Source organism: Microchirus variegatus (genome assembly GCF_963457635.1).
Source record: "Microchirus variegatus genome assembly, chromosome: 8".
Classification (NCBI taxonomy): domain Eukaryota; kingdom Metazoa; phylum Chordata; class Actinopteri; order Pleuronectiformes; family Soleidae; genus Microchirus; species Microchirus variegatus.
The window spans coordinates 27,788,798-27,816,343 of NC_139809.1; the positions used below are offsets into that span (position 1 = coordinate 27,788,798).

At 40.5% G+C, this 27,546-nt stretch overlaps 2 protein-coding genes across 2 annotated transcripts in view; both read right to left on the reverse strand.

Moving 5' to 3' along the window:
- LOC310931072 (oxysterol-binding protein-related protein 5-like) overlaps window positions 1-985 on the reverse strand; it is a 46,902-nt gene extending 45,917 nt beyond the window's left edge. Inside the window, exon 1 of the mRNA XM_083894158.1 lies at window positions 933-985. The gene's annotated coding sequence lies outside the window, so the exon portion shown is untranslated. The remainder of the gene's footprint in view (window positions 1-932) is intronic.
- LOC310931195 (receptor-type tyrosine-protein phosphatase eta-like) lies at window positions 929-27,537 on the reverse strand (the record flags this gene model as incomplete). The annotated part of the gene is made up of 36 exons (XM_083894305.1): window positions 929-1,259; window positions 3,981-4,123; window positions 6,077-6,212; window positions 6,331-6,491; window positions 7,825-7,941; window positions 8,025-8,159; window positions 8,359-8,435; window positions 9,432-9,522; window positions 10,341-10,428; window positions 10,561-10,569; window positions 10,665-10,709; window positions 10,788-10,875; window positions 10,958-11,073; window positions 12,390-12,591; window positions 12,690-12,839; window positions 12,943-13,200; window positions 13,642-13,875; window positions 13,957-14,226; window positions 14,387-14,650; window positions 14,736-14,936; window positions 15,215-15,496; window positions 15,609-15,869; window positions 15,961-16,221; window positions 19,020-19,289; window positions 19,929-20,015; window positions 20,967-21,248; window positions 21,363-21,623; window positions 21,715-21,975; window positions 22,927-23,208; window positions 23,323-23,583; window positions 23,675-23,935; window positions 24,028-24,285; window positions 24,673-24,927; window positions 26,194-26,457; window positions 26,686-26,946; window positions 27,297-27,537. 36 exons carry the CDS (start codon window positions 27,535-27,537, stop codon window positions 929-931), a joined length of 7,164 nt encoding a protein of 2,387 aa, XP_083750431.1.
- Between the last annotated feature and the right edge of the window lie 9 nt (window positions 27,538-27,546).

The window sequence follows — 27,546 nt, forward strand, 5'->3', positions numbered from 1 at the left end:
TATTTGAACGCTGTGTGTTGGAAGGGGTCTGTTCACTTGTGCATCCCACTAAAGGGACCTTCATGCAGAGAAGATGTAGTTAAAGAGCCGTGAGCTGTGATTCGTCAATGTCCCCTGAAACATTACAGATTTAGCTGTAAAGCTGTAAAACAATAAAAAAAAAAAGCTGTGAATGGAGCCCAGAGGTCACATGACTTACATTATGATGAAAGGTTATTATGCTATAGTATGGGCAAGGATGCCAATACTGCCTAATGTACCTTTATATTACGTGGTGTTACACTATATTATGTCAATGGTATTTAGAGTAATGGAGATTGTTTTGTTGATGTGTACCATTAGCCTCTGGGGTTATTCCACCCTCATAAATGTCACATAAGCCGATATGCTTAAGTTATCCGCACAATGATTGCTCCTTTGACCAATTGACCAACCCAGTGCCCTGTCACACTCAAAAGCAGGAAGGGAAATCCTAATAATAAATAGGAGGAAATCAAACCGATGCCCCTGCCCTTGTGTGTCACCCCTGACATCGGCTAAATCCAGGTTATAGCCACAGAAACAAGCGACAGCCGGACCGCAGCCGCATGTGTGCTCCGCTAATGTGGGGATGAGGTGGCTAACAGTACTAGCCACCTCATCTTGCCCAGACAGATAACGTTACTACGACCACTGACCACATTCCTCCGTACACTGCGTTGTTACGATGTCCACACAACTACTGACGCCTCGACTCTCAGCAACAAAAAAATAAAAAAAATACACACCCTCCATATTCTTCAAGTCAATGCTACTCAAGCTAGCCAGACATAAGTTGGCACATTAAACGTCGGCTCGTTGAAAGAAACGCTGCTAAACGTCGCAGGAAAACACTTAAGTTGTCTCGTTAGCGCGGTGGTAGCAGGACAGCGATTGAAAAACGTGAAACTCACTCCGTGTCGACCGTGGCGGCGCTCACGCAGTCGTTCCCCAGCTCGGCGTCATAGCACGGGTCTGTGGGAGAGAGCGGCTCTGCCTCGGCGGGGAGCAGCAGTCGGGCTGTGGCGGACGACGGTGAGAGTGCGCCGGAGAAGTTGCTCTGTTTCAACATGGAGAGTGTGGAGTGGACTGGACCCTCCTGCTGCTGCTGCTGCTGCTGCTGTGGATCACCAGACTCTTGCTCCTGCTGCCAGACTGTGGTTTCCTCAATGTGAGATCTGGCGACACCTGTGGCCGCAGTGGTGTATGACACCTGCTGCATGACACATACTCTCTTACCACTGTGATAACAGTAAAAGTAACAATAATAATCATAAAGTACTTAACCACCTACTGTATGGGTAATCAATGCCTACAGTTAGGGCTTCAATATCATATGTTGATATAATGTTTTCTTTATGAATTGTTGGAGGCAAAACACATACTCGCAGAGATTGTTCCCCTTATTCTCATCCAATTCTCATCTTACTTCTTTCATTTGTTTATACTTACATTCCCTGTATATTGTATATATTTCCAGATTGTCTACTTTATTATTGTATTTTATTTTTTTATTATTGTTTATTGTATTGTTTATTTTATTTCATTTAGCTTATTGCCTATTTACTGTTGTATTTTATTTATATCTGTATATCTAGCTCTTGTTTCCTCATGCTCCCCCCGGGGATTAATAAAGTATTCTGATTCTGATTCTGATTCTTAGACGTGGGAAATGCAGTCTCCTTAACTTTCACACAGAAGCAAAACTCAGTCTTTAGTTTGTAATTTAATTTGTCTTGATAACTATTAATGTCAAATTATTGAAAACTTTTTTTTTATTGTGATAAGATTTCCCCCTCCATTATGCCCAGCCCTGCTGCCAGAAAATGCACCACTTCAATCAGAAGCTGAAACATGTCGTAATCCATCGTTGGTGGATTTACTGGGACATATTAAATTTGGATCACCTAGTTATTGTCCTATTTTAATTTCATTTCCTACTCGCAGGTTGGATAATGCAGTTCAGTTCTCCGTGTGCTTTTTTTTTTTTTTTTTTACTGCAAATCATAGCACAGGAAATGAGAAGGAGACGTTCAAATGCCAAATCTATTTTAGCTCTAACTGGTGCATCTGAGAGACGTGGAATCAGGATGATGAGGAGGTGGAGGTGGAGGGTGTGAGGTTAAAAGTGGGGGAAAAGGGAAGGAACGGCACAAGCTGTTGTAAATGACAAAATAAATATCACCACTTTTCAGCGAGGAGCCTCCTGAACGGTGCAAATACATTTGATTTTAAGACATTTTTGAATTGCTGAGCGCAGGCCTGATCTGAGCTGTAAAATGGAGTCTGTGCAAGACACTCTATGTCAGAACTTATTTTCTCATGAAATAAACAGATATGGCATCATTTATTCATCCTTTGAGGGTGCACTTAGGTACCTGCATTGCTCTGAATAATGCAACGGAGTGCCAACTCAATCCTCCACTGCACGCGCACGCAGCTGCTTTGCTCCTTTTGACCGTTTCTGTTTGACGGAACAATTATGAAACAATTTGCATAATGAAGCAATCAGTGTCACATGTGGCGGCGCGACACAGTTGTGTTTTCAGCGACGTTGGCCTGAGAGAAACAGAAAGCAGCGTACTATTTAAAAATCACAATTGTGAACATATTATCATGTTGAATGTCAAAAATGACATATAACTTTATAGATGTTGTTGGATTAATGCCACTTTTATTCACACAATGATTCAAACCACACACTTCATAAGCAAACACATCCATGATGTGGTGTAAAACATCTTCAATGCCATTTTGTTTGACAGACTTAAAGATATACAAATATTAAAAACCTTACTCATATTGCATTACTTTTGCATTGTACCAGCAAGCATCTTATAAAGCAAATAAAATACAGTAGTTAAAATAAATGCCTATTCTTTTTTTTTTTTTGTTTATTCAAAATGTGCTTTTAAATGTGTTTAAGTACGAAACAAATGAAAGATGAGTTCCAAAAAAGGCGTCTGGACAACTGCACATATCAGTTTTCTTAGAAAAGTTAGAAAATAAACTTTCTGCTCCTCTGGTGATTTCAATATCACAGGAAGTGTCTCTGTTTCTATGATACATTTATAATGCAATTTAAAAAAAATGACTTCATCAGACGACACACTGATGCAGAATGGATTATCTACATTTAAAAATAAAATGTTTACTATTGACTTCCTGAGCTTTGCATGAGCTAAAATAGTTGAAGATACCCATAAGAGAATAGTATCATATTCAAACAAAAATGTGGACAGTATATCAATGCAGAGACAGACAGAGACAAATGCATCCAGTGCATTATTTGCTACAGTGCACGCACATACAAATTATCCTTCAGTAATTAACAACGAATCATTGCACAGTTCAAATTGGTTCAGGTGTGCAAAAAATGCAGTACAATCTGACAGAAAAACTATGATAAAACAGTCCATGATTTTCTTTTGGATTATTTCTTTCCAAAAAACAAAATAGAAGAATGCCACCTAGTGGTATTTAAGTGCACATGTTTTCAAAAGGTACACAGTATTTATACCAGCATTCCTTTACATAGCCACTCGGATTGTAATATGCCTTTGCAAGCATCCAACATATTACCTGAGCTGAAAAACATAATCATCAATAAATTCATATACAGTAGTAAGCAAACGGAAATAAATTACAATGGATCAAAACAAAAGTATTCACTTATGGAAAAGAATCTAAGACAGAACTTTACATATAAACAACAAAGTCTTTGGACAGTGATCATCCCCACATACAATTTGCTCCTTCATCAAACATTCAAATAAATACAATAAAATGGCATATTTGAATCCATAAAGTTACAAGGTCTATAACAAGACAGGTGTATAAAAATAAATACAGCTACATCTATTGAAAGCAATCCCTTTACAAATATTTGCTCAGTTTTGTGCAAAGAGGACAGGAGGAAGTAGAGGACCTGAGCAGTTTTGGAGGCCTAATTATTGTTGTACCCGTTTTTGTAATGACCTTTTCTGGGGTCTATGTTCTCATAAATGGAGAATGCAGCTGCGTTTTGGTAGATTAGATCCACATTGGTTCCAGTTCTTGACTTGATGATGTCCATGGCACACTGGTTTAAGAACACATACTGATCCTGTCAAAACAGCAAAATACAGAAAATGGCTGGTGTTGAATTATACTGATGATATCCAATGACATGTATAACCATGGACTGATAAAATGTGAACGCAGCCTTCTGATTTGCAAGGTGAGTCTAACCTTCAATAGAACATGGTGTCAATTTTGTAAATTACAAGGAAGATATGTTCCCATTTACAAAGGTACAAAACATTTAGTCTCAGGTATTTGGAACTAAAAATTCTAGTATTTCACATGGAACATGTCAAGATCTAGGTTAACACCCTCACTTATACAGATATGGGATGAACAGGCGGACACTGGGGTGATCTGGAAGAGTCTGAGCGTTTATTTCTCTCAACAGGCTTGGAACACAACACATATTTTACCCCACTTCATAGTGACTAATGCTAACTCTGCCCGTACACCAGCTTCTCTCTCTCCACACACACACACTCAGTGCTGCTCACTCACTCTCTCTCTCTCCCTGCATGTACACCGGCTCTTAAAGGGGCCACAGCATTCTTGCTATAGAGATGGGAATTTCACACATTTTTAGAGTCGATTGTCGAGGTCCACGAGTCGACTTTTTTTTTTTTTTTACAGCAGCAGCAACCGCAGCAATGCGGGGTGTAAACTATTCTACACTGTACTACTTCGTTTTAAAGGGATACTTCACCGATTTGAATGTGGCTTTGTATTGCTAGAATAGCAGTAGTATTTTTTAGAAAATGTGCTTCCCTCCCTCAGTTTTTCACTGACTTGTAAAAAAATCAGTTTTCCCTTATCCAAATGTGCCCTACTGTGAGTCAAATGACGCGTTTTGCATCACAGTAGGGCAAATTTTGAAATTGGAAAACAGATTTTTTTTACAACTCAGTGAAAAACTGAGGGAGGGAAGCACATTTTCTAAAAAATACTACTGCTATTCTAGCAATACAAAGCCACATTCAAATCGGTGAAGTATCCCTTTAAGCTCAAAAACATGGCTGTAATGTCCGTTGAGGGGGAAAAAAAGGAAAAAAGAGCGGACTCTCCGCTGGAACGCGTGCGTCACCAATCGCCAGATGGCTCAGGTTGTTGAACCTGCGCTCGTTAGGTGTCCACCAGTGTGAAGTACAGTGATCTTGACTGGGTGAGATGCCGTCTTCATTTGTGTAGCGCTTGTGTCATGTCCCCCACCCCCGTCCTAAACTTAAGCGCTATCTTGTTCGCACTGCACGCACACACACACACACGATTGGACCCACTCGAGAGAACGAGCCGGTGCAGCAGGATCACCTTTTCGTGCACAGCTTCTTTAACCTCCATGGACGCAAACTTTACGTGTTTGTGACACTTAGACTTTTTTTTACTTTTCATTTTTTTGTCGAGGTGCGCACGTGTCGATTGTCGATCAATTTGTCGACAAAAAAGTCCCATCCCTGATTCTTACAACAGTAGTTTACACTTATTCATCTTGCGGCCCGGCTTGGACCTTCTGGTGGGCCGGTTCTGGCCGTACGTTTGACACCCCTGATCTACAGTGTATTTGTAGAACCCATCCATCCATCCATTATCTACCGCTTTATCCTCCACCAGAGGATCGGGGGGGTGCTGTACCTATCTCCGCAGACATTGGGCGATAGGCGGGGTACACCCTGGACAGTTCGCCAGTCCATTACAGGGCCACATATAGAGACAAACAACCATTCACTCACACTCTCACACCTACGGTCAATTTAGAGTGACCAATTCACCTAATCCCCATATCGCATGTTTTTGGACTGTGGGAGGAAGCCGGAAAACCCGGAGGAAACCCACGCACACACGGGGAGAACATGCAAACTCCTTGCAGAAAGGCCCTTGTTCCGAAGATGTTCCACACGGGAGTCTTCTTGCTGCAAAGGCAAGAGTGCTAACCACTACACCAACCGTGGCCCCCTTTGTAGAACATATAGCAAAAACAATGAATATGACAGTGACCTACCTCCGTCTGCACCATAAGGGTCCGGTGCATACGCAGCTCATGGACGGTGCCGAATATATCCACAGCATTCACCCTTTCAATCTGGAAGATCAGAGTGTCTATGGCTATGAAGGTGCCTGTGCGTCCAACACCAGCACTGAGTGTAGACGAGGTGGACGAGAGAGAAGAGAAAGAAAAGATATCAGTTATATTTATGTTTATTTGTCGCATGGGATTAAAAGCAGAGGTGTGTTTCTGTGTGTGTTCAGTCGGACCTGCAGTGGACCACAGTGGGCGAGTGTTTGGAGTATTGGTCCATGTGTTCTCTGACCAGATGTCTGAAGCTGATGAGGAGCTCAGTGGTTTCCGGTACGCCATGATCTGGCCAGGCTGTGAAATGGAACTGTCTCACTGTGCGGGTCTCCATAGTTTTCACCTGGACATTAAACAACACACGAGCACATTTGTGTATAAACACTGATAGGTGACACATTTTACTGATGCCTGTGTGGGATTTTTTTTATATATTTTTATGCCATTAGGTGGCGTTCACATGCATACACATGGAGGGAGCCAGATGTGTTTTTGTCAATCTGTCAATTCTCAGCAACCAAAACTGCTGCAGCTTCACTGAATTACTTAATTCATTAATACAATCAACTAACAAACATTCTATCACCTATCACCAGCAGGTGCATCGCAACCAGAGGTGGAAAGTAACTTGTATTTTGTATTTTTTAAGTACAATTTAAAATCAGGATTTTGTATTTTACTTGAGTACGTATTGACTCAAGTATTGTACTTAGTTACTTTATAAATCCTATCCGTTACTGAGTAAAAATAAACATTCAGCACAATGAAGACCTACAGGGGGAAAATATACACCAGAACCAGATTATGTAAACAAAAAAAACATGTGTCTGCTGGACAGCGAAGAATCCACAGATTCCAGCGGTAACATTTTTACAACTCTACGACCAAGATTCATGGATCCAACCCCCAAAATGAGAGCAAAACAATAACAGACTTTCAAGAAATACAAGCAGAAATGTTGTCTTACCTTTGCTGTTTATCAAAACAAGTTATTTCCACCGGAACAAAACCACTTCTCATGAAGAACAACACTTCCCAGCATGCTTTGGGCACTAGTATGGTCTGATTGATCATTACAGAGCAACATTAATCGTTCTGATTAGAGGAGGGCGAATGTCCACCAAATGGCTTTTAATAATTTGGTACCTAAAACATGTACAAGCCTTTATATAACTCTGATGGTAGAGCTTGTGTTATAGGCAGTATTTTGCCGTCATTGCTTTTGTAATGCATCATTTTACAAAGTAAAATAGTCATTGTCAATAGTCATTTTCCAGTTTGTCATTTTTCTAGTTCTAATTCCTTTTTTTGGTGGCCCACCCACTTTTGTACTGGCCCACCCAAAATATTATTTCTGCCTACGCCACTGCCTCACACCCCACGCAAAGTAACTAAGTAACTTTTACTTAAAGTACATTTCAAATGAACTACTTTTTACTTCTACTTGAGTAATACTTCATCAAAGTATCGGTACTTTTACTTGAGTTCAATATGTTAGTACTTTTTCCACCTCTGATCGCAACAGATGAGCATCCTGACCACATCCCTCTAATTTGGCTGTGTCTGATGCACGTCTCCATCGAAGATAATGTATATGTGCACAACAGAAGCTACATGTGGATGCTCCTTACAAAGGTGTTATTCCAACTCTGTATATGTAAGATCCTACCACTTACATTTTTAATTTCAAATTCCCTGATGGTCCAGTCTTCAAGTGGTATTTCAGAGGTTGTTGTCACAGTGATGTTTTCAAAGTGCTTGGTGCCAGGTCCCCAGTACTGCTCACATTTTACCTAGGAGGAGAAGCCATCTGATGAAGTCCATGTCTATGAAGATTGCCGTGGCTGCTGGTTGTGATGTTTGTGTTTGCACTTACTCGTCCCTGTTCATTACAGCGTGTCAGCATGACCAGGGTCTGTACGTTCTTCTCCCATATCATCCTCCAGAACTCCCTGACTGTGCCGGGCAAAGGACCCTGAGCTGCTATAAACTCCTTCCTGGAGTTGAAACCCTGCCAAATAAAACATCATCCAAAACCGCAGAACACAAGACAACCCCATCCTGTTCAGTTTTCCCTGAGATTCAACATGGATGAACATGGTGTCGCGTTAAGCAAGCGAATAAGTAGTTATGCGGTTCAGCAGGATGTTCACTGATACTGAAGCAAAGATCGAAGCAGAGAGCAGCCGAAAACAAGTGTCAGTACGCACCGGCATGTAGTTAGCATTGATGTAGTCGTCAAATGGACTTCCATGGATAATAGAGAGTTTCACCCTAGAACAGTCATCTAGGAGTTAAGAAGAGAGCAAATGGAATGAAAAAAGTGGAAGGTGGCTGCACTGGGCAGTCGAAAGAAAATTGGGGATGCCACCTTTATTACTTACGCCCCTAAACTTTAGACTACCCTTACATATCAGGAAGCCGGTTCACTAGATAATATTTTTAAAAGAAGACTTAAAACCTTTCATCGTTTTACTCTAGCCATCAACTAGCTCCTTTTTATTTCACCCTGTATTGTGTTTTATTTGAAATTTTAGTTTAAATTAAAGTTAAAACAGGGTTTTGACCTCTTGACCTTTTAGTATTTTATTCCACCAGTTGTTTTGTACTGTTTTATTCGCATCGTTTGCTTTATTTCAAAGTTAAAACTGTAGACTTTTCCTTTTCATTCCACCCTGAGTTGTGTTTCATTGTTGTATTTGCTTTTTAAATTGTATTTTCCTTGGAATCCTTGTATGAAAGCTGCTATACAAATAAAGTTTATTATTCTTATTATTACTTGCGAAGTAATAATAAGCCTCTGCTTAGCCATTAAGCAAGGCCCTTGTTTACACATCAGCCCATAAATGACACTAAATTGGAAAAAATTAAGAGATAATTTTGATACCAAATGTGTTGTGATTAAGCAGATACAAATAAAAAACACAGAAAAATGTGCGTTATGGGAAAAATCTTTTCAACTTCTCATTTATGCCACTTCAATGCAGGATGCCAGATTGGCTTCAGCTGGGGCAGCAGGCAGCAAAGTTTCCTTCTCTAGTTTTTAAAGCAAGTCGATCCTTTCCAAACATATGCCTTTGGGTAGTATACAAAATCTTTGCCAATAAATCCATCTAAATCTTACAGACTGGCCCTTTAATTTATATACACTGCAATTGAAGTAAAAGATGAATGATTAAATGTTCAGGAGAATGTAGTAGACATATGATGACATGAGATGACATGGTTTGAAATGATGAGGAATGTTAAAATCAGTAGAGGTGGATTTCAGAAGGTGACTCACATGGAAGCACATTGTTGTAGCGGTTCTTAGACTTGTTCTCCAAGGTCAGAGCACTTGTTCTCGACTGACCCGTGCCCACAAGCTTCAGGTCCTTTAAGGACAAAAAAGATGGTTAAATGTACAATCAAAATGTGGTGCATATGCAAAACATTAAAAAAGCAGCTTAATATTATTTAGGGTGTATAATTGCCGACATGTGCAATACTTTGATAATTTTCTTCACCACCATCTTTCACAGGGTCTCTGCAGGTTTCACCAAGTCAAATTTAAGACTTTTAAAGAGTTTTTTAAGACCATAATGAATACAAATTGGAGCCAAAAATCGCTGAACTTGCAATTCGGCTTAGCTGCGGGTTTTCGTTAAGTTTTCTCCGCTGCTATGCTAAGCTATAAATTGTCACCGGGCAGCACAGGTGGCCTACTTTAGTTCCGTGTTGTAGTTATGCTAGCGCATCCTCAAAAATAGAAACATTTCAAAGCGAGACTGAAATGAATGCACGTTTTAAATAAAAGTAACGTTAATTTATTTTTAAGACCTTTCAAAATTGTATTTAAGACCTTTTATGATATTTTAGGAGACATTTTAAGGCCTTAAATTCAAATGATTGGATTTAAGACTTTTTAAGACCCCGCGGATACCCTGTTTTCACCAGTGAAATATGCTGGTTATACTATAAGCCATAAAACAGGTGTTGAAATCCTATTTTGGCCAAAAATGCGCTTGAAGCCAGATGTTAACATGATGTTATGATCATATTGTTAATTATTTACTACATGATAAAAAAAATATCTTGGTTAAAGTGGATAACACACTGTTAATTTTCTGATATAGATTACAGTGACAACTGACTGTTATGAACACACTTGTTCCTTTATAAGGATTTCTAGAATATTACATTAGTATTTCACCTCAAATTCTTCAGCAAAGCCACAGTTGGAGTCTGCTTTCTGCTTCCTGAAGTAGGCCTCATAGTCCTCGATGCTCACAGATATACTTCTGCTCAGATGACCACCAGAAGGGAAGATGGCAGATGAGTTTTGTTCAGAAAAGCACTTGGGAACAGTTCAGCCTGTAGCATTAACACTGCGCAACGTTTGACAGATCAGTGTATTATTCATTCATACTTACGCTTTGGATCTGGAAAGAAATGAGAAAAAGCAGCATTAACTAACAGCAATATATTTTTTAATTTCACTTCAATCTTAAGATACTATGTTAAATATGAAACGTACCTCATGGACTGAAACTCGATCTCTGGCGTTTCCTTCGTGTTCATCCTACAGCACATAAACACTGAGGTTACACTTTATTCACTGACTTCATAGTCATTCCGATCGATGACGATGATAACAAACCTTTTCCAGTAGATAATGAAGCCGATGAGGATGATGAACAAAACAGAAAAAATGCCCATGGTTGTTCCGACAGCGATGGCAATGACATCTGTTACGTGGACAGAGATTTCAGTGGAGAGAAAATGAAATGAGTGTTGCCTTGAAAAAAAAACATGGGTCTATAATCATACCTGAGTTTGATGGGAGTTGAATAGCAGGATAGAAGTTTGTGACTGAGAACAGGGACTCTTGGTAATTCACAAGGTGGTTTTGCAAATTCAGACGGGTGAACAACACAATGGCATATCTGCAGGATGAGACATTTAAAATTCAGATTTCACATGTTACACTTTGACTTTCTTTTACTGTTGGCACTAAAGCTGTGTATATTTTAGTTCATAGATGTAGCACATGTTTAATTATCACACCATTGAAGAAGAGCAAAAACAATATTTCTGACGATAACGTAGTTATACACATGCAACACAGTTCACAGAACTAGGGAGGAATACTGCTACTGATTTCCTAAATTGATACGATTCTGATTCACAAGGTCCTGCTTTGATTTGATTTGCAATTCCATTCAATATTGACTCATTTAGAGATATTTCACATTCCAAATGTTTGTTTGGTTTGGTGGAAATGGATTTTGACAGAACTACTGCTGCAAAATTTACCACATTTGTATCTCTCCAACCTGCTGTGTCATTAAAAATGTTTACTGACCTCAAAATAGTTTCATAAATGCACATTTCAATATGACCACACGGTCTCACTCTACAGTAAAAAAAAACAAAAACAACAACAAAGTTCAAAATATCCAGTCAAAATATGCCAGCAGAGGGTGCTGTGACAACAGGGTTATGTTGTATGGTGAGAGTGGAGAAACTGAACTGTCCTCCTGAGTGGACAATCACCACACCAAACCGTCTGAATTGTTATGTGGACGTATAATGTTTCAACACCTTAGATCAGGAGTGTCAAACTCATTTTCACTGAACGCCACGTCAGCATAATGGTTACCCTCATTTTTAAGACCAATTAATCACTCACGGGCCACATAAAATGACGTGGCGGGCCACATCTGGCCTCTGGGCCTTAAGAAATCTGCCGACTCAGCTGTTAGTTTGGAGATAACAAGCCCAACAGTCTTGTGACGATGACAGTCTTGCGTGATTTGTAAGAAAATATCTATCTAAAGATTTTATTAATCTTTTATATGAATAGTGATATGAATAGAACATCTTTATCACAGCACTACATGGAACGCAGTGTTTGTGTTTCATTGAATCTGATATATCGTAAACTTTTTGTTTACTGCCACATGCCCCGACCATACCTGTTAATACTCCGTAAAAAACAATTACTGTTGATGTGCATTACTGCATGTAAGTCAGTGCAGGAATGTCATCACAGATATCTGATTTCACTCTTGATTTACATGACACATTGCACTCGTTTTACCTGAACTTAGATGTGATAAATAAAGCAAAAACAAATGTAACATGATCTATTGTAACAACAGGCAAAAAGAGGGATATTCTGTCATTGAGAAATGACTATGTGATATACTGGGTCCTTTTTTTAAATTATTATTATTATTATTATTATTATTATTCTTACTGGTATATTCCACTGCTGTCAAGAGGTCCATTGGTGTAGCCTTCCCATTCACTTCCATCTCCTACATCTATGCTCAAATGGTTCTCTCCACTGCGGAGCTGGAGGTCGATCTCAGTCACTGTTGCCAGGTACACTTGAGTCTCTTCTGCCTTCCATTGAGCATACGTTTTCTCCAAGTATGTACTCAAGTTAGAAGTGTTATCTGAAAGGACATAAATTAATATGTAATATGCAAATATTTGGAATTTAGGAATGGATTCCTTAATCACCAGGACAGTATATACGCAAAAAGAAATCTACCTGCGAGTTTTTTGGTCATCAGCACCCCGACATGTGTGATGGGTCCATGGTTGTTATCCAGCAGTTCTCTGTTCATCTGAATGGAGAACTTGTTGTGTTCCTTTTCAACAACATCCAGCAATGTCTCATAGTCAGGTGGAATGGGTGGATCTTTGAAAAAGTACCCCAAAAAAAAATTCAAGGTCACATAAAACTAAAGGAAATGCACCAACATTATTTAAATGTGTTTCTGGCATTTGTCATCACGCATCACCTGTAATGCCTGTCCAGCAGTCACGAGACACAGGCGTGCTGGGCTGTCCACAGCTCAGAGTCACTACAGTCAGCTTATATTTAGTATTGTGGCGAAGTTTGGACACAGTAACATTGAGAAAGGAGCTTGTGGTCTTGCTGTTGTTCACAGTGACCTGGAATGCAGAGTTTCCACCCCTGGGTTTGTTCCAGCACAGGAGGATTTCTGCCTTTGGTTTGTCTGGACCTTCACATGTAAGGTTTTTCACTGGGCCTGCATCTGCAGCATCAATAGAATTAACTGTTAGGATACATTTTACTCCTGATATTTAATGCATAAAGTGTTCATTGTTATGTATGTATTGTATGTAGCCAAATGTAGACTGTAAGGGTGGGAATGTAAATACAGTATCAATATGAAGACATTTTTAGACACCAATGTTATAAATCCGTTTTAACAAAAAATATTTTGGTACCTTTGTTTTATATCGAATGACAACACAGTTTCAATGTTAGGAAAACAAATTTAGTACAGTGTCATCAGTTATAATTATATCATAAATAGAATGCATTTATTTCCCCACATAAAATAGCACTTTTTTTTTATTTTTCACACATGCACAATTAAATGACAATCATGTGAAACTTTGGTATACAGTGTATGAAAAGAATCAAGTGACAGTGATCATACTTGTGCAGCTGGAATTCCATGCTGTGATACCATGTCTTCCCATAAAGATCTCTGGGGTAACACTATAGCTATATCGGCAGCCAGGATCCAGGTCATGGATGGTATACTCCGTTTGGTTTGTTGTGATATTTCTGAGCCCATCTCGACTTTGCCACGTTAAGATGTAATGGTATCTTCCTTGGTAATCGGCAGGTTTTTCCCACTTCACGGTGATGTTGTCTTCTTGTGCCACTCGAGCCACAACCGGCCGCACATCTAGTTTCTCTGATTGTTTAAAGAGATGTTTAAAGAGATTTGTTATCACCACAACGACAGTAAAGGTCAAATAAGAGAGAATATCCTTACTTGTAGTAACCATGGAGAGATGTGCCTCCTTGCTCTGAAAATCCCTTACACCCACTGTTACAATGGAGATGTTGTAAGACACGCCAGAGATCAGGGACTCAAAAGTGTGAGAGTTGATGGTGGTAGAGACAGATCCGCTTCCCTGGGATGGTGTGTGAGTCAGTATGTAGAAGAACGATACACTTGTCATCAGAGGAGGCTCGTCCCATCTAATTTGGATGGTACTGGTCGTCTTTGTCAGGACCTCAATCGATCCAGGAGCGTTAGGGACTGTGGGATGAAGTGTTACTTACATCTTTTCATCAAGGAAACCAAATGGGTTTTCATACATTAAGTTTCCTTCACAAAAGTGACCGATATCATGCATCATCGTCACTGAAAGCACCATCAACATTCTGAGTATCAGCACTGTTAAATGTGTCATACTCACATGTTGCATTGGTGATGAATCCTGATGATGCATTAAAGGGTCCACTATGTGTGATTACTCTGGCAGTGTAAAGTGTCCCTGCAGACAGATCTTCAAACAGAAAGGAGGTACTGGTCGAGTTCAGTAATTTCTCCTTTATATTGGAGGAAGTGCTGTTTAGATAAACCTGAAAATATTCCACATTCCCAGCAGGTCTGCTCCATGACACCAGGACTGAACTGTTGGAGCCCTGGCTGGAGATACTGGGTTCCACTGGCTCAGGTTCTGTTCATGTGGAGAGAAGGAAAGTTAGATCACTTTGGGAAAACCCCAGTGATACACTAAGAGAAATGACAGGTGAAAATCTTACTGGTGTACTGTGACACGCAGTTTCTGTCCCCTTCAATGCCATTCACTGCAATGACAAAAACACAGAAAGTGCATTCTGTCCCAGGAGTGAGCTCTGAGATCTGTGCCACTTCTTCTGTGACAGTTTTGTTTCCGGAACCACAGCCTGTTGTCTGAACCCGATATTTATAGCTGTCCTTGTCCTCCAGTGGTTTCATCCAAACTAGATGAACAGTTGTTGTGTTTAAGGCTTGAGCGCTCAACCTCTGAATACTATACGGTCCTTCGAAAAGGGAACAGAGAGGATGTTGTTTTGAAAAACAGGAATACTCACACAATTTATTTTCATATTCTGATTCATTAGCTGCACTTCCTGTAGCACATAGGTTTAGATTTTAGTGTTTTAGGGTTATGAATGTTTGAAATATATCTGTGAAATGTAAATGTTATTCCAGATATTAAAGGTCAAAGAGGAGAGCGTCTGAAGAATAAAATCCTTACTTGTCGTAGCCTTGTAGATGTGAACCTTCTCACTCTCAAAATCCATGGCACCCACTGTTACAATGGAGATGTTGTAGGACGTCCCAGAGATCAGGGAGTTGAAAGTGTGAGTGGTGTAGATGGTGGTGTTGGTGGTACTGACAGATCCATCTCCCTGGGATGGTGTGTGAGTCAGTTGGTAGAAGAATGATGCACCTGTCATCAGAGGAGCCTCCTCCCATCTAATTTCAATGGTACTGGTCGTTTTTGTCAGGACCTCAATTGACCCAGGAGAGTTAGGAACTGTGGGGGTGAAAGTGAAGCATGTTCATGTCAAGAGCCACATCATTTGCATTTTTGAATATGACACCATTGAAAACTGCAAAATGAAATGAAATAAATGTGTCATACTCACATGTTGCATTGGTGATGAATCCTGATGATGCATTTAAGGGTCCACTATGTGTGATTACCCTGGCAGTGTAAAGTGTCCCTGCAGACAGATCTTCAAACAGAAACGAGGTACTGGTCGAGTTCACTTGCTTCATTAAATTGGGGGAAGTGCTGTTTAGATAAACCTGAAAATATTCCACATTCCCAGCAGGTCTGCTCCATGACACCAGGACTGAACTGTTAGAGCCCTGGCTGGAGATACTGGGTTGCACTGACTCAGGATCTGTTTATGTGTAGAGAAGGAAAGATTAAAGCTGATTAATCACCTTGTCAATGTGAAATACACTAAGAGAAGTGACAAGAGAGAATCTTACGAGTGTGTTGCGAGATGCAGTTAGCATCCCCTTCAATGCTATTCACTGCAATGACAAAAACACAGAGGGTGCAGTTTGTCCCAGGAGTGAGCTCTGAGATCTGTGCAGCTGCTTCTGTGACAGTTTTGTTTTGAGAGCCACAGCCTGTCGTCTGAACCCGATATTGATATTCACTCTTGTACTGCAGTGGTTCTCTCCAAACCACATGGATGGTTGTTGTGTTTAAGCGCTGAACTTCCAGCTGCTCGACACTATAAGGCCCTGAGAACAGGGAATAGAGAGTGTTAGGTAAAATAACACTCTGGCAACACTGGCAACATTTACCTTACAGTACAGTAACAACATGGTATTGATTTTATAATAAGGAGGTAGTGTTATTATGGTAATACCATCTTATTTGTAGTGCAATTCCTTCCTTAGTCATAAAAATAGTAATAGTGTTGTAATAAGGAAATAATATTACCACTGTGGAAAGAGCTTTTAAAGTTAGTGCACATGGACTTGAGATTTCTCTGTCAAAGGAAATACGACAGGTGGAGTCAATAGTTTCCTTTAAAATCAAAACTTAATTTATCATTGTGCATTTTACAGATTATTTCTTATAATAATAATATCAACCAGTTCCGGAGAATCTCACGGCTGAGTGTGGAAGGGAAGTTGTTTTTTAGCATCATCTCTCGAAAACTGACCGATTTCTCCTTAACTACATTGACCCCTCAGTCCACAGCTACTTGGAGTATACAGGTGTAGTCATGCAGCTCATCAGAAAGGCTCATGAGAACTGAGGCGACCTTGCGGTGTTGTGGTTGGCTGTAGATATTGCTTACGGCGCCACACTGCACAAGCTGGTCGAGCTTGCACTACACCGCCACCATGTTCGCAGTAAGATCACGGATCTGATCCTGGATTACTATGATCGTTTCAGGTTGAGGGTCATGTCTGGGTCCGGCTGACATCGTCTTGGAAAAGGAATAATAACAGGCTGCACCATCTCTGTTATTCTTTTTGTCCTTGCCATGAACATGATGACGAGGACCCCTGACCAAATCTGGTGTACATAAACCCCCAATACGAGCCTACAAAGACTACCTTACCATCACCACAACATCAGTCCCAGGGAGCAGGTGGACCCTATAAGGACTCGGGAGACTCATCACCTGGACAAGGATGAGTTTTAACCCCTCCAAGTCAAAGTCCATGGTGTTGAAAAAGGGAAAGGTGACTGATAAGTTTTCAATTTCTGGAACTGTCCATCGCAGAACAGCCAGTCAAGGGTTTGGGGAAGCTCTTTGACTCAACTGCCGCCATCCACCAGTACAGTCAAGAGCTTGGCTCACTAAGGTTAACAGGTCCGGTCTGCCTGGTATAGTCAAAGCCTGGATCTATCAGCACTCCATCTTGCCCTGAGTCGTGTGGCCCCTGCTGGTCTATGCAGTCCCAATGACGACAGTGACTCCCTGGAAAGGAAGATCAGTGGCAACACCCCGCAGCTGTGGCACGCACACATGAATCCCTATAGCACACGGACTCCTGGGACTGTAAGGTGTCACCAGCCGGCATTGAGGTGAGGACAGGAAGGAAATGGAGGGCAGAGGTGGCGGAGTCACATCTGAGACAAAGGACACTGGTGGGCACCTTAGTGACTGGCAGAGCAGGTTTGTGCTACTTCCCAAAGACACAGTTTTGCAAGGCCCAGGGCAAAGTGAGACACCATCTAGTCCAGAAACAGGCCCGAACAGGGCTGGAGGAAGAGCAAGTTAGTAGGGTGGTAGAACTCCGGCAACAGGGAGCGTGGACAAAGTGGGAGAGAACACTGCAGCACAGGATCACCTGGTCAAACATCATGCAGGCAGACTTCTTTCATGTCAGATTTCTGGTGCAATCTGTTTACGATGCCCTGCCAAGCCCAGAATATCTCCATGTCTGGGGGAAGAATGAGACCCATTCATCCGCACATCGCTCTGGAAGAGGCTCATTAGAACATCTTCTCAGCAACTGCCCTAAGGCTCTTGAAGAGGGTCGATATCGTTGGCGCCATTACCAGGTGCTTAGGTCAGTTGCTGAGAGCTTAGCCTCAGTTATAAACACCAGCAGACACAGGCAAACACCACACCCCAAAGAAGGCAGTAACCTTCATCAAAGCTGGAGAGAAACCACAGGCAACAATAACAACAGGCCCGCTCCACACAACTTCAGACTGGCAGCTGCTGGCAGACTTGGGAAAGCAGCTGAAGTTCCCACAACACTTTGCTCCAACATCACTCACACCAGACATGATCATCACATCTGAGGCCTCAAAACAGTCGATCATGCTGGAACTGACAGTGCCCTGGGAAGAGCGGATCGAGGAAGCTACTAAGAGGAAACGTGCCAAGTACCAGGAACTAGTGGAAAAGTGTAGGGGCAGTGGCTGGAGGACATTTTAAGAGCCAATAGAAGTTGGCTGCAGAGGATTTGCAGGATGCTCCACTCTGCAAAGTCCACACTCGGTTGGACATTATTGGAGCAGCTAAGAAGAAGGCCATTCAATCTGCAAGTAAAGCCGCAGAGAAAGCCAATAGGTGGCTTTAGTTGAAGAGGGCTAATCTGTGGGTTGCTGCTGGGATGTTAGTCGGGGTCGACCTGGGTAAGAGTGTATGATGTTGTGAGACCCAAAACACCATATGACCCCAGGATACATCAATGATAAAGCGCCCCACTGCATCCAGGAAATGTCTTGAATATCTAATATGGTTGATTGAACTCATGTTTAAATGTTTTCATTATTTTATCATTGTATTACTGTTTTTATTACTTTGTTTTTATGTCTTTTAACGTGTGTTTTTTTATTTGTGAAGAATTTTTGATCTTTAATATGAGAAGAATGACACAAACAATAAATATCACAATTAGTGTACATTAATGTCCAAAGCAATATCTAAGTAATATTTTGGTCATGAGAGTAACTATCAGCTACCATCAGTCTAATACCTTCACATACTTTCTTTTGAGTTAAAACTGATAATTACTGCAGATATTGAAGGTCAAAGAGGAGAGCATCTGAAGAATAAAATCCTTACTTGTCGTAGCCTTGTAGATGTGAACCTTCTCACTCTCAAAATCCATGGCACCCACTGTTACAATGGAGATGTTGTAGGACGTCCCAGAGATCAGGGAGTTGAAAGTGTGAGTGGTGTTGGTGGTACTGACAGATCCATTGCCCTGGGATGGTGTGTGAGTCAGTTGGTAGAAGAATGATGCACCTGTCATCAGAGGAGCCTCCTCCCATCTAATTTCAATGGTACTGGTCGTTTTTGTCAGGACCTCAATTGACCCAGGAGAGTTAGGGACTGTGGGCGTGAAAGTGAAGCATGTTCATGTCAAGAGCCACATCATTTTGCATTTTTGAATATGACACCATTGAAAACTGCAAAATGAAATGAAATAAATGTGTCATACTCACATGTTGCATTGGTGATGAATCCTGATGATGCATTAAAGGGTCCACTATGTGTGATTACCCTGGCAGTGTAAAGTGTCCCTGCAGACAGATCTTCAAACAGAAAGGAGGTACTGGTCGAGTTCACTTGCTTCATTAAATTGGAGGAAGTGCTGTTTAGATAAATCTGAAAATATTCCACATTCCCAGCAGGTCTGCTCCATGACACCAGGACTGAACTGTTAGAGCCCTGGCTGGAGATACTGGGTTGCACTGACTCAGGATCTGTTCATGTGTAGAGAAGGAAAGATTAAAGCTGATTAATCACATTGTCAATGTGAAATACACTAAGAGAAGTGACAGGAGAGAATCTTACGAGTCTGCTGCAAGATGCAGTTAGCATCCCCTTCAATGTCATTCACTGCAATGACAAAAACACAGAGGGTGCAGTTTGTCCCAGGAGTGAGCTCTGAGATCTGTGCAGCTGCTTCTGTGACAGTTTTGTTTTGAGAGCCACAGCCTGTCGTCTGAACCCGATATTGATATTCACTCTTGTACTGCAGTGGTTCTCTCCAAACCACATGTATGGTTGTTGTGTTTAAGCGCTGAACTTCCAGCTGCTCGACACTATAAGGCCCTGAGAACAGGGAATAGAGAGTGTTAGGTAAAATAAAGCAATAAATATCTATATATATTCTGGCAACATTGACCTTACAGTACAGTAACAACACGGTACTGATTTTATAATAAGGAGGTACTGTTATTATGGTAATACCATCTTAATTGTAGTGCAATTCTGTCCTTAGTCATATAAATAGTAATAGTGTGGTAATAAGGAAATAATATTACCACTGTGGAAAGAGCTTTTAAAGTTAGAGCACATGGACTTGAGATTTCCCTGTCAGAGGAAATACGACAGGTGGAGTCAATGGTTTCCTTTAAATCAAAACTTAATTCATCATTGTGCGTTTTACAGATTATTTCTTATGGTTAACTGAACTCAAGTTTAAACGTCTTTATTCTTTCATCATTCTATTACCGTTTCTATTGATTTATTTTTTTGTCTTTTAACTTATATTTTTATTTGTGAAGCACTTATGATCTTTAACATGAAAAGAGTGACAAACTGTTAATATCATAATTACAGTATTTTCCAAAGCAATATCTAAATAATGTGTTGGTAATGAGTGTTCCTAGCGCCAGCTATCATCAGTCTAATACCTTCACATCAGTTTTTGAAGTCAAAACTGATAATTACCATATCAGAAAGTTGAAATCATTCTCTCTTATGGCCCACTTACATTACTGTTTGTTACAAAGCCACTATTCGGCTATAACAATATCAAAACTATGGTCATTTCCATAATACAAAAGTTTTATCATACTATTACAATAGTGTTACCATAGTGTTACTGTGCTGTATTGCAGGGTGTTATAATTTACTGCAATTGCCTCAACCAAAATGTTTTGGTTGTTTTGTTTATTTTAATTCATGGTGCTGATTATATGAAACCCATTTGTGAGAGGTTAAAGTTACTGCAGATATTGAAGGTCAAAGAGGAGAGCGTCCGAATAATAAAATCCTTACTTGTCGTAGCCTTGTAGATGTGAACCTTCTCACTCTCAAAATCCATGGCACCCACTGTTACAATGGAGATGTTGTAGGACGTCCCAGAGATCAGGGAGTTGAAAGTGTGAGTGGTGTAGATGGTGGTGTTGGTGGTACTGACAGATCCATTTCCCTGGGATGGTGTGTGAGTCAGTTTGTAGAAGAATGATGCACCTGTCATCAGAGGAGCCTCCTCCCATCTAATTTCAATGGTACTGGTCGTTTTTGTCAGGACCTCAATTGACCCAGGAGAGTTAGGGACTGTGGGAGTGAAAGTGAAGCATGTCATGTCAAGAGCCACATCATTTGCATTTTTTGAATATGACACCATTGAAAACTGCAAAATGAAATGAAATAAATGTGTCATATACTCACATGTTGCATTGGTGATGAATCCTGATGATGCATTAAAGGGTCCACTATGTGTGATTACCCTGTCAGTGTAAAGTGTCCCTGCAGACAGATCTTCAAACAGAAAGGAGGTACTGGTCGAGTTCACTTGCTTCATTAAATTGGAGGAAGTGCTGTTTAGATAAACCTGAAAATATTCCACATTCCCAGCAGGTCTGCTCCATGACACCAGGACTGAACTGTTGGAGCCCTGGCTGGAGATACTGGGTTCCACTGACTCAGGATCTGTTTATTTGTAGAGAAGGAAAGATTAAAGCTGATTAATCACCTTATCAATGTGAAATACACTAAGAGAAGTGACAAGAGAGAATCTTACGAGTCTGTTGCAAGATGCAGTTAGCATCCCCTTCAATGCCATTCACTGCAATGACAAAAACACAGAGGGTGCAGTTTGTCCCAGGAGTGAGCTCTGAGATCTGTGCAGCTGCTTCTGTGACAGTTTTGTTTTGAGAGCCACAGCCTGTCGTCTGAACCCGATATTGATATTCACTCTTGTACTGCAGTGGTTCTCTCCAAACCACATGGATGGTTGTTGCGTTTAAGCGCTGAACTTCCAGCTGCTCGACACTATAAGGCCCTGAGAACAGGGAATAGAGAGTGTAAGGTAGAATAAAGCCATTTTTTTCTATTTATATTCTGGCAACATTTACCTTACAGTACAGTAACAACATGGTATTGATTTTATAATAAGGAGGTAGTGTTATGGTAATACCATCTTATTTGTAGTGCAATTCCTTACTTAGTCATTAAAATAGTAGTTGTGTAGTAATAAGAAAAAAATATTACCACTGTGGAAAGAGCTTTTAAAGTTAGAGCACATGGACTTGAGATTTCCCTGTCAGAGGAAATACGACAGGTGGAGTCAATAGTTTCCTTTAAATCAAAACTTAATTTATCATCGTGCATTTCACAGATTATTTCTTTTGGTTGATTGAACTCATGTTTAAATGTTTTATTTTATTTTATCATCTTATTACTGTTTTTCTTTCTGTGTTTGTTTCTGTTTTTATTTATGAAGCACTTTTGACCTTTAACGTGATAAGAGTGAAATAAAAACTGCAATTACTATCACCATAATTTCCAAAGAAATATCTAAGTAATATACAGGGTAATGACAGTCACTATCAGCTACCACTAGTCTTATACCGTCAAATACTTTTTAAAGTAAAAACTGATAATTACCATATCAGAAAGTTGAAATCCATTCACTCTTATTTCCCATTTACATTTATGTTTGTTTCAAAGCCACTATTTTGTTATTACTTCAGAAATACTATGGTAATACTATATTATTACTTCCAAAATAAAACAAATATTACTATATTGTTACCATATTGTTACTGCTTTGTATTGCAAAGTGTTATCTAAATTCTCTTTATTTTAATGCACTTCCCTCTGCATAAATCTCAAAGTTGTTTTGTTTATTTAATTCATGGTGCTGATTGTATGAAACATATTTATGAGCAGTAAAAGTTGCTGCAGATATTGAAGGTCAAAGAGGAGAGCGTCTGAAGAATAAAATCCTTACTTGTCGTAGCCTTGTAGATGTGAACCTTCTCACTCTCAAAATCCATGGAACCCACTGTTACAATGGAGATGTTGTAGGACGTCCCAGAGATCAGGGAGTTGAAAGTGTGAGTGGTGTAGATGGTGGTGTTGGTGGTACTGACAGATCCATCTCCCTGGGATGGTGTGTGAGTCAGTTTGTAGAAGAATGATGCACCTGTCATCAGAGGAGCCTCCTCCCATCTAATTTCAATGGTACTGGTCGTTTTTGTCAGGACCTCAATTGACCCAGGAGAGTTAGGAACTGTGGGGGTGAAAGTGAAGCATGTTCACGTCAAGAGCCACATCATTTGCATTTTTGAGTATGACACCATTGAAAACTGCAAAATGAAATGAAATAAATGTGTCATATACTCACATGTTGCATTGGTGATGAATCCTGATGATAAATTTAAGGGTCCACTATGTGTGAGTACCCTGGCAGTGTAAAGTGTCCCTGCAGACAGATCTTCAAACAGAAAGGAGGTACTGGTCGAGTTCACTTGCTTCATTAAATTGGAGGAAGTGCTGTTTAGATAAACCTGAAAATATTCCACATTCCCAGCAGGTCTGCTCCATGACACCAGGACTGAACTGTTAGAGCCTTGGCTGGAGATACTGGGTTCCACTGACTCAGGATCTGTTCATGTGTAGAGAAGGAAAGATTAAAGCTGATTAATCACCTTGTCAATGTGAAATACACTAAGAGAAGTGACAGGAGAGAATCTTACGAGTCTGCTGCAAGATGCAGTTAGCATCCCCTTCAATGCCATTCACTGCAATGACAAAAACACAGAGGGTGCAGTTTGTCCCAGGAGTGAGCTCTGAGATCTGTGCAGCTGCTTCTGTGACGGTTTTGTTTTGAGAGCCACAGTCTGTCGTCTGAACCCGATATCGATATTCCCTCTTGTACTGCAGTGGTTCTCTCCAAACCACATGGATGGTTGTTGTGTTTAAGCGCCGAACTTCCAGCTGCTCGACACTATAAGGCCCTGAGAACACGAAGAGACAAAGGTTACCAAAACAGATTCAGGAAACAATGATAAAGAGGTTGTATTTGTGAGAGGATATGAAGTATCCACACGTGTAAAGAAGGCGACTGTCACAGGAGCTGCCTGAGTGCCGTCTGTTGTCTGTGTAATGACTGTGAAGCTGTAGTTGCTCCCAGACAAGAGTCCAGTTATTGTGGTTGTTCTGTCAGAAACTACTTTAGAATGGAATGAGCCATTGGAAGACTGCACCACATATGAGTAGTGAGGTTTGCTTTGCGACTGCTCCCACAACAAGGTCACTGCATCTGTTGTGATATCTGTCTGTCTCAGATTAGTTACAGAAAATGGTCCTGAAAAAAAAACAAATGCAAGCGAGAGTCAGTGGACAAACAAACAAACAACAGTTTGTGCAGAATAGTTTGAAATGCATCTGTGGCTGACTGGTAAACACATTTAGAGTCAATATGTTCTCATAGCTATGTGCTCACTATGTAACTTGGTGCTTGTGAATTGCCTTACACATATTATTTATACGTATAATAAAACACCTATGATACAAGAGTTAAAATAAAGATGCACAAATAAATGTAAAACCCTCAAAAACACACAACAATAAATGTAATATAATAAATAAATAAATAAAACAGAATAAAATTGACAGTGCCACCAGTGGCACCATCATTTTTGACAGTAGAAACCCTGATGTGACTGTTATCACTACTGTGATTCATACTCACTTGTATAGTTCTGTGCTGTTACTGCAGTGCTCCTGTCGTTCCATGCACCTACAGTAACTACAGAGATGTTGTAGGGGCTTCCAGACTCAAGATTGCCCAACAGGAACCAGTTGTCCTTAATCAAAAAGGAGCCATGAATGGTGGACACACTGAAGTTGTAAAGACCATGATTCATGTCGTCTGGAATTGGCCAGGTGAAGTTGATGGACTGGACAGTCTGAGACTCCACTGCGATGGGACCAGGTGGGTTAGGAACTGAGGAGCAGAGACAATAGTGGGTCATTAGAGTGTTAATCAAACAGGCTGTGGCAATAAAAATAGATCTGGTCAAGGTCTGACAAAAAACTCCCTTTCCAAGCTTATTAAGATGAGCAGCCGTATCACATGTTCTAAGCAGACAGGCCTGGAGGAACTCTATAAGAAGCAGGTGCTAAGAAGGGTTGAATCCATCCTGACAGGTAGTTCTCATCCCTTATATGCTGAATTTCAGATGTTGCCAACTGGATCCCACTTTAAACTCCCCAACTTTAGAACCAACAGATATAAACATTCTTTTGTTCCATCTGCCATTTTACTTCTTAACTCTACAAAGTACCATAGATAACCCCCCCCCCAACTCAGCCTTTTATTATTTCATTTCTTTATTTTATTATTACTTTATTGTTTTTTAACTATGCCTGCAAGGTAGGCAACATTTTAACTGTGTGTGTGTGTGATTGTGTGTGATCTGTACTGTACTATTGCTGCACAACAAATTGCCTCATTGGGGGACAAATAAAGTACCTTGACCTTGACCTTGATTTATGAGTCAAAATGCTAATAGCAGCATTAGTAGTATTGTGTACACATGAACTGTTACGTCAACCCGTCCAGCTGCTGACCTCCAGCTCATTAACATGTGAGTTGTGTCTCCGAATATACATTTTTGTGTGCACACTTTTTTTTCCCTGCAGCCTGCCACCCTCAAGACTCCACACCGTCATTCTCTAACCCTGAACTCAGTTTGTCTTATTGAAAAACCCTTGTGTGTTAGCCCTTAGAACACAGAGCATTTGTTTTGCTATGTTTAAATGTACAGTATATACAGAGGCAATATAGAGTGTCTTTTATCCATTTTCTCCAACTATATAAATACACCAGGGCAAAACCTACTCAAAATCGGATTGAATTAGTGAAATTTGGAAATATGTCAAACTTAAAAGTTCACTTGGTTTGTTTTTATGAACAAAAATAATTAAAAAAAACAGTCTATTTTGTGACCTCTGCACAATTATCGCTACTTTATATCTACTAAAAATACCATATAAAATGAATCATAACTTTGACTCAACAAAAGAAGACGGAAAAACCTGTGCATTTTTTTAAAGCCTGATTATGTGACCTATAAACACACACCCCCAGGATTATTCCCACGGCAAATGACCATGGGTGCACCCCTGCACTTGACCTTTCAGCTGCTTCCGTACTGTGTGAAGTGATAATACATTCATTAACAATTTTTCACAAATTTCAGCAACTTACTCGTGTATCTTGACATGTTTACCCCCGTAGACTTCACTACCTCCACAACTGTAAACACATGGAATGTGTACAGTTCTCCAGGGCTCAGGTGGGTGAAGGTAAACGTCTCCCTCACTGTTTGATTCCTCTGAATCTCTGCGGCACCCTGGAGCGCCACCAGCAGGTAGGAGTAGGAAGTCTTATGGTCACTTGGTCTGAGCCACGTCAGCTGGATTGCTGTTGTGCTCACATCACTCACTGTGAGGTCGGTCACTGCTCCAGGCACTGCAGCAAATACAGAAGAGTTACATAATACAAAAAAAAATAAAAATCTGAAGGAAAATGTCTTTCTCATTTTTTGTTTTGTTATAGTTGTTCTACAAGTCCCATTAAGGCTTCACCAGTTTGTCATTAAGGAAAAAAAGTGGTGTGTGGTGGTGTTTTTATCTGCAGATAAGGATATGGATTAAAACACAAAAAAAAGATCAGCAGAAATCCTACTCTTTATCTTACTTGTATACTGAAAAACGTGAGTCATTTCACTTTCTGTTTGGTTGTCTCCAGCCACTGCTGTGACACTTAATCTGTACTTCACTCCAGCTGTTAATCCAGTGACATGTATCATTGCTTCATGTACAATGACACTCTGACTCCTTGTCCCATCAGTCCACAGCAGTCGATAAAAGGAGCGGTTTCCCCGTGGTTCAGTCCACATCACCAACATGGAGGATGTTGTGATATCAGTGACATTGAGGGAGTGGACTCTTTCAGGCTCTGTGAGAGAAAGTTTTATCCTGCATTTGCTTTGAAAAATCTATTAAAGTCATAGGAACAAGAGACACTTTGCCTCGACCACAATCATCAAGCTGCTTCCATGCACATTTGTATTCATTTATTATCAATATTATCTGTTCAACCACATCACTGCAGCTGAAAGAGAAGTTAGTGTAACCACAGACTCTGAGGATACCAACATGAGATACCTGAACGTCTGTCTCCGCTATTCTACACCAGCAATTTTCTTATATGAACCTGTGAATTTCATCCTGATTATGAACATTGCACTCTTGACCACTAGGTGTCCTCAGCAGACCAGTTATGAGCCACATTCAACCTCTACTTACTTGTGTACTGGGAAAAGTACACACTCTGTCCACCAGTGTGGCCATCACCTGCCACTGCTGTGACACTTATTGCATACTCGACACCAGCAGTCAGGTTGTTAATGGTCACATGTGTGTCAGACACATTGATATGTCCATCTGTCCAATGGACGCTATAGAAGGACCAGTTTCCCACTGGTTCACTCCAGTTCAGAGACACAGAGGACACAGTGACATGAGTGACTCTGGGATTTCTGATCATCGCAGGTTC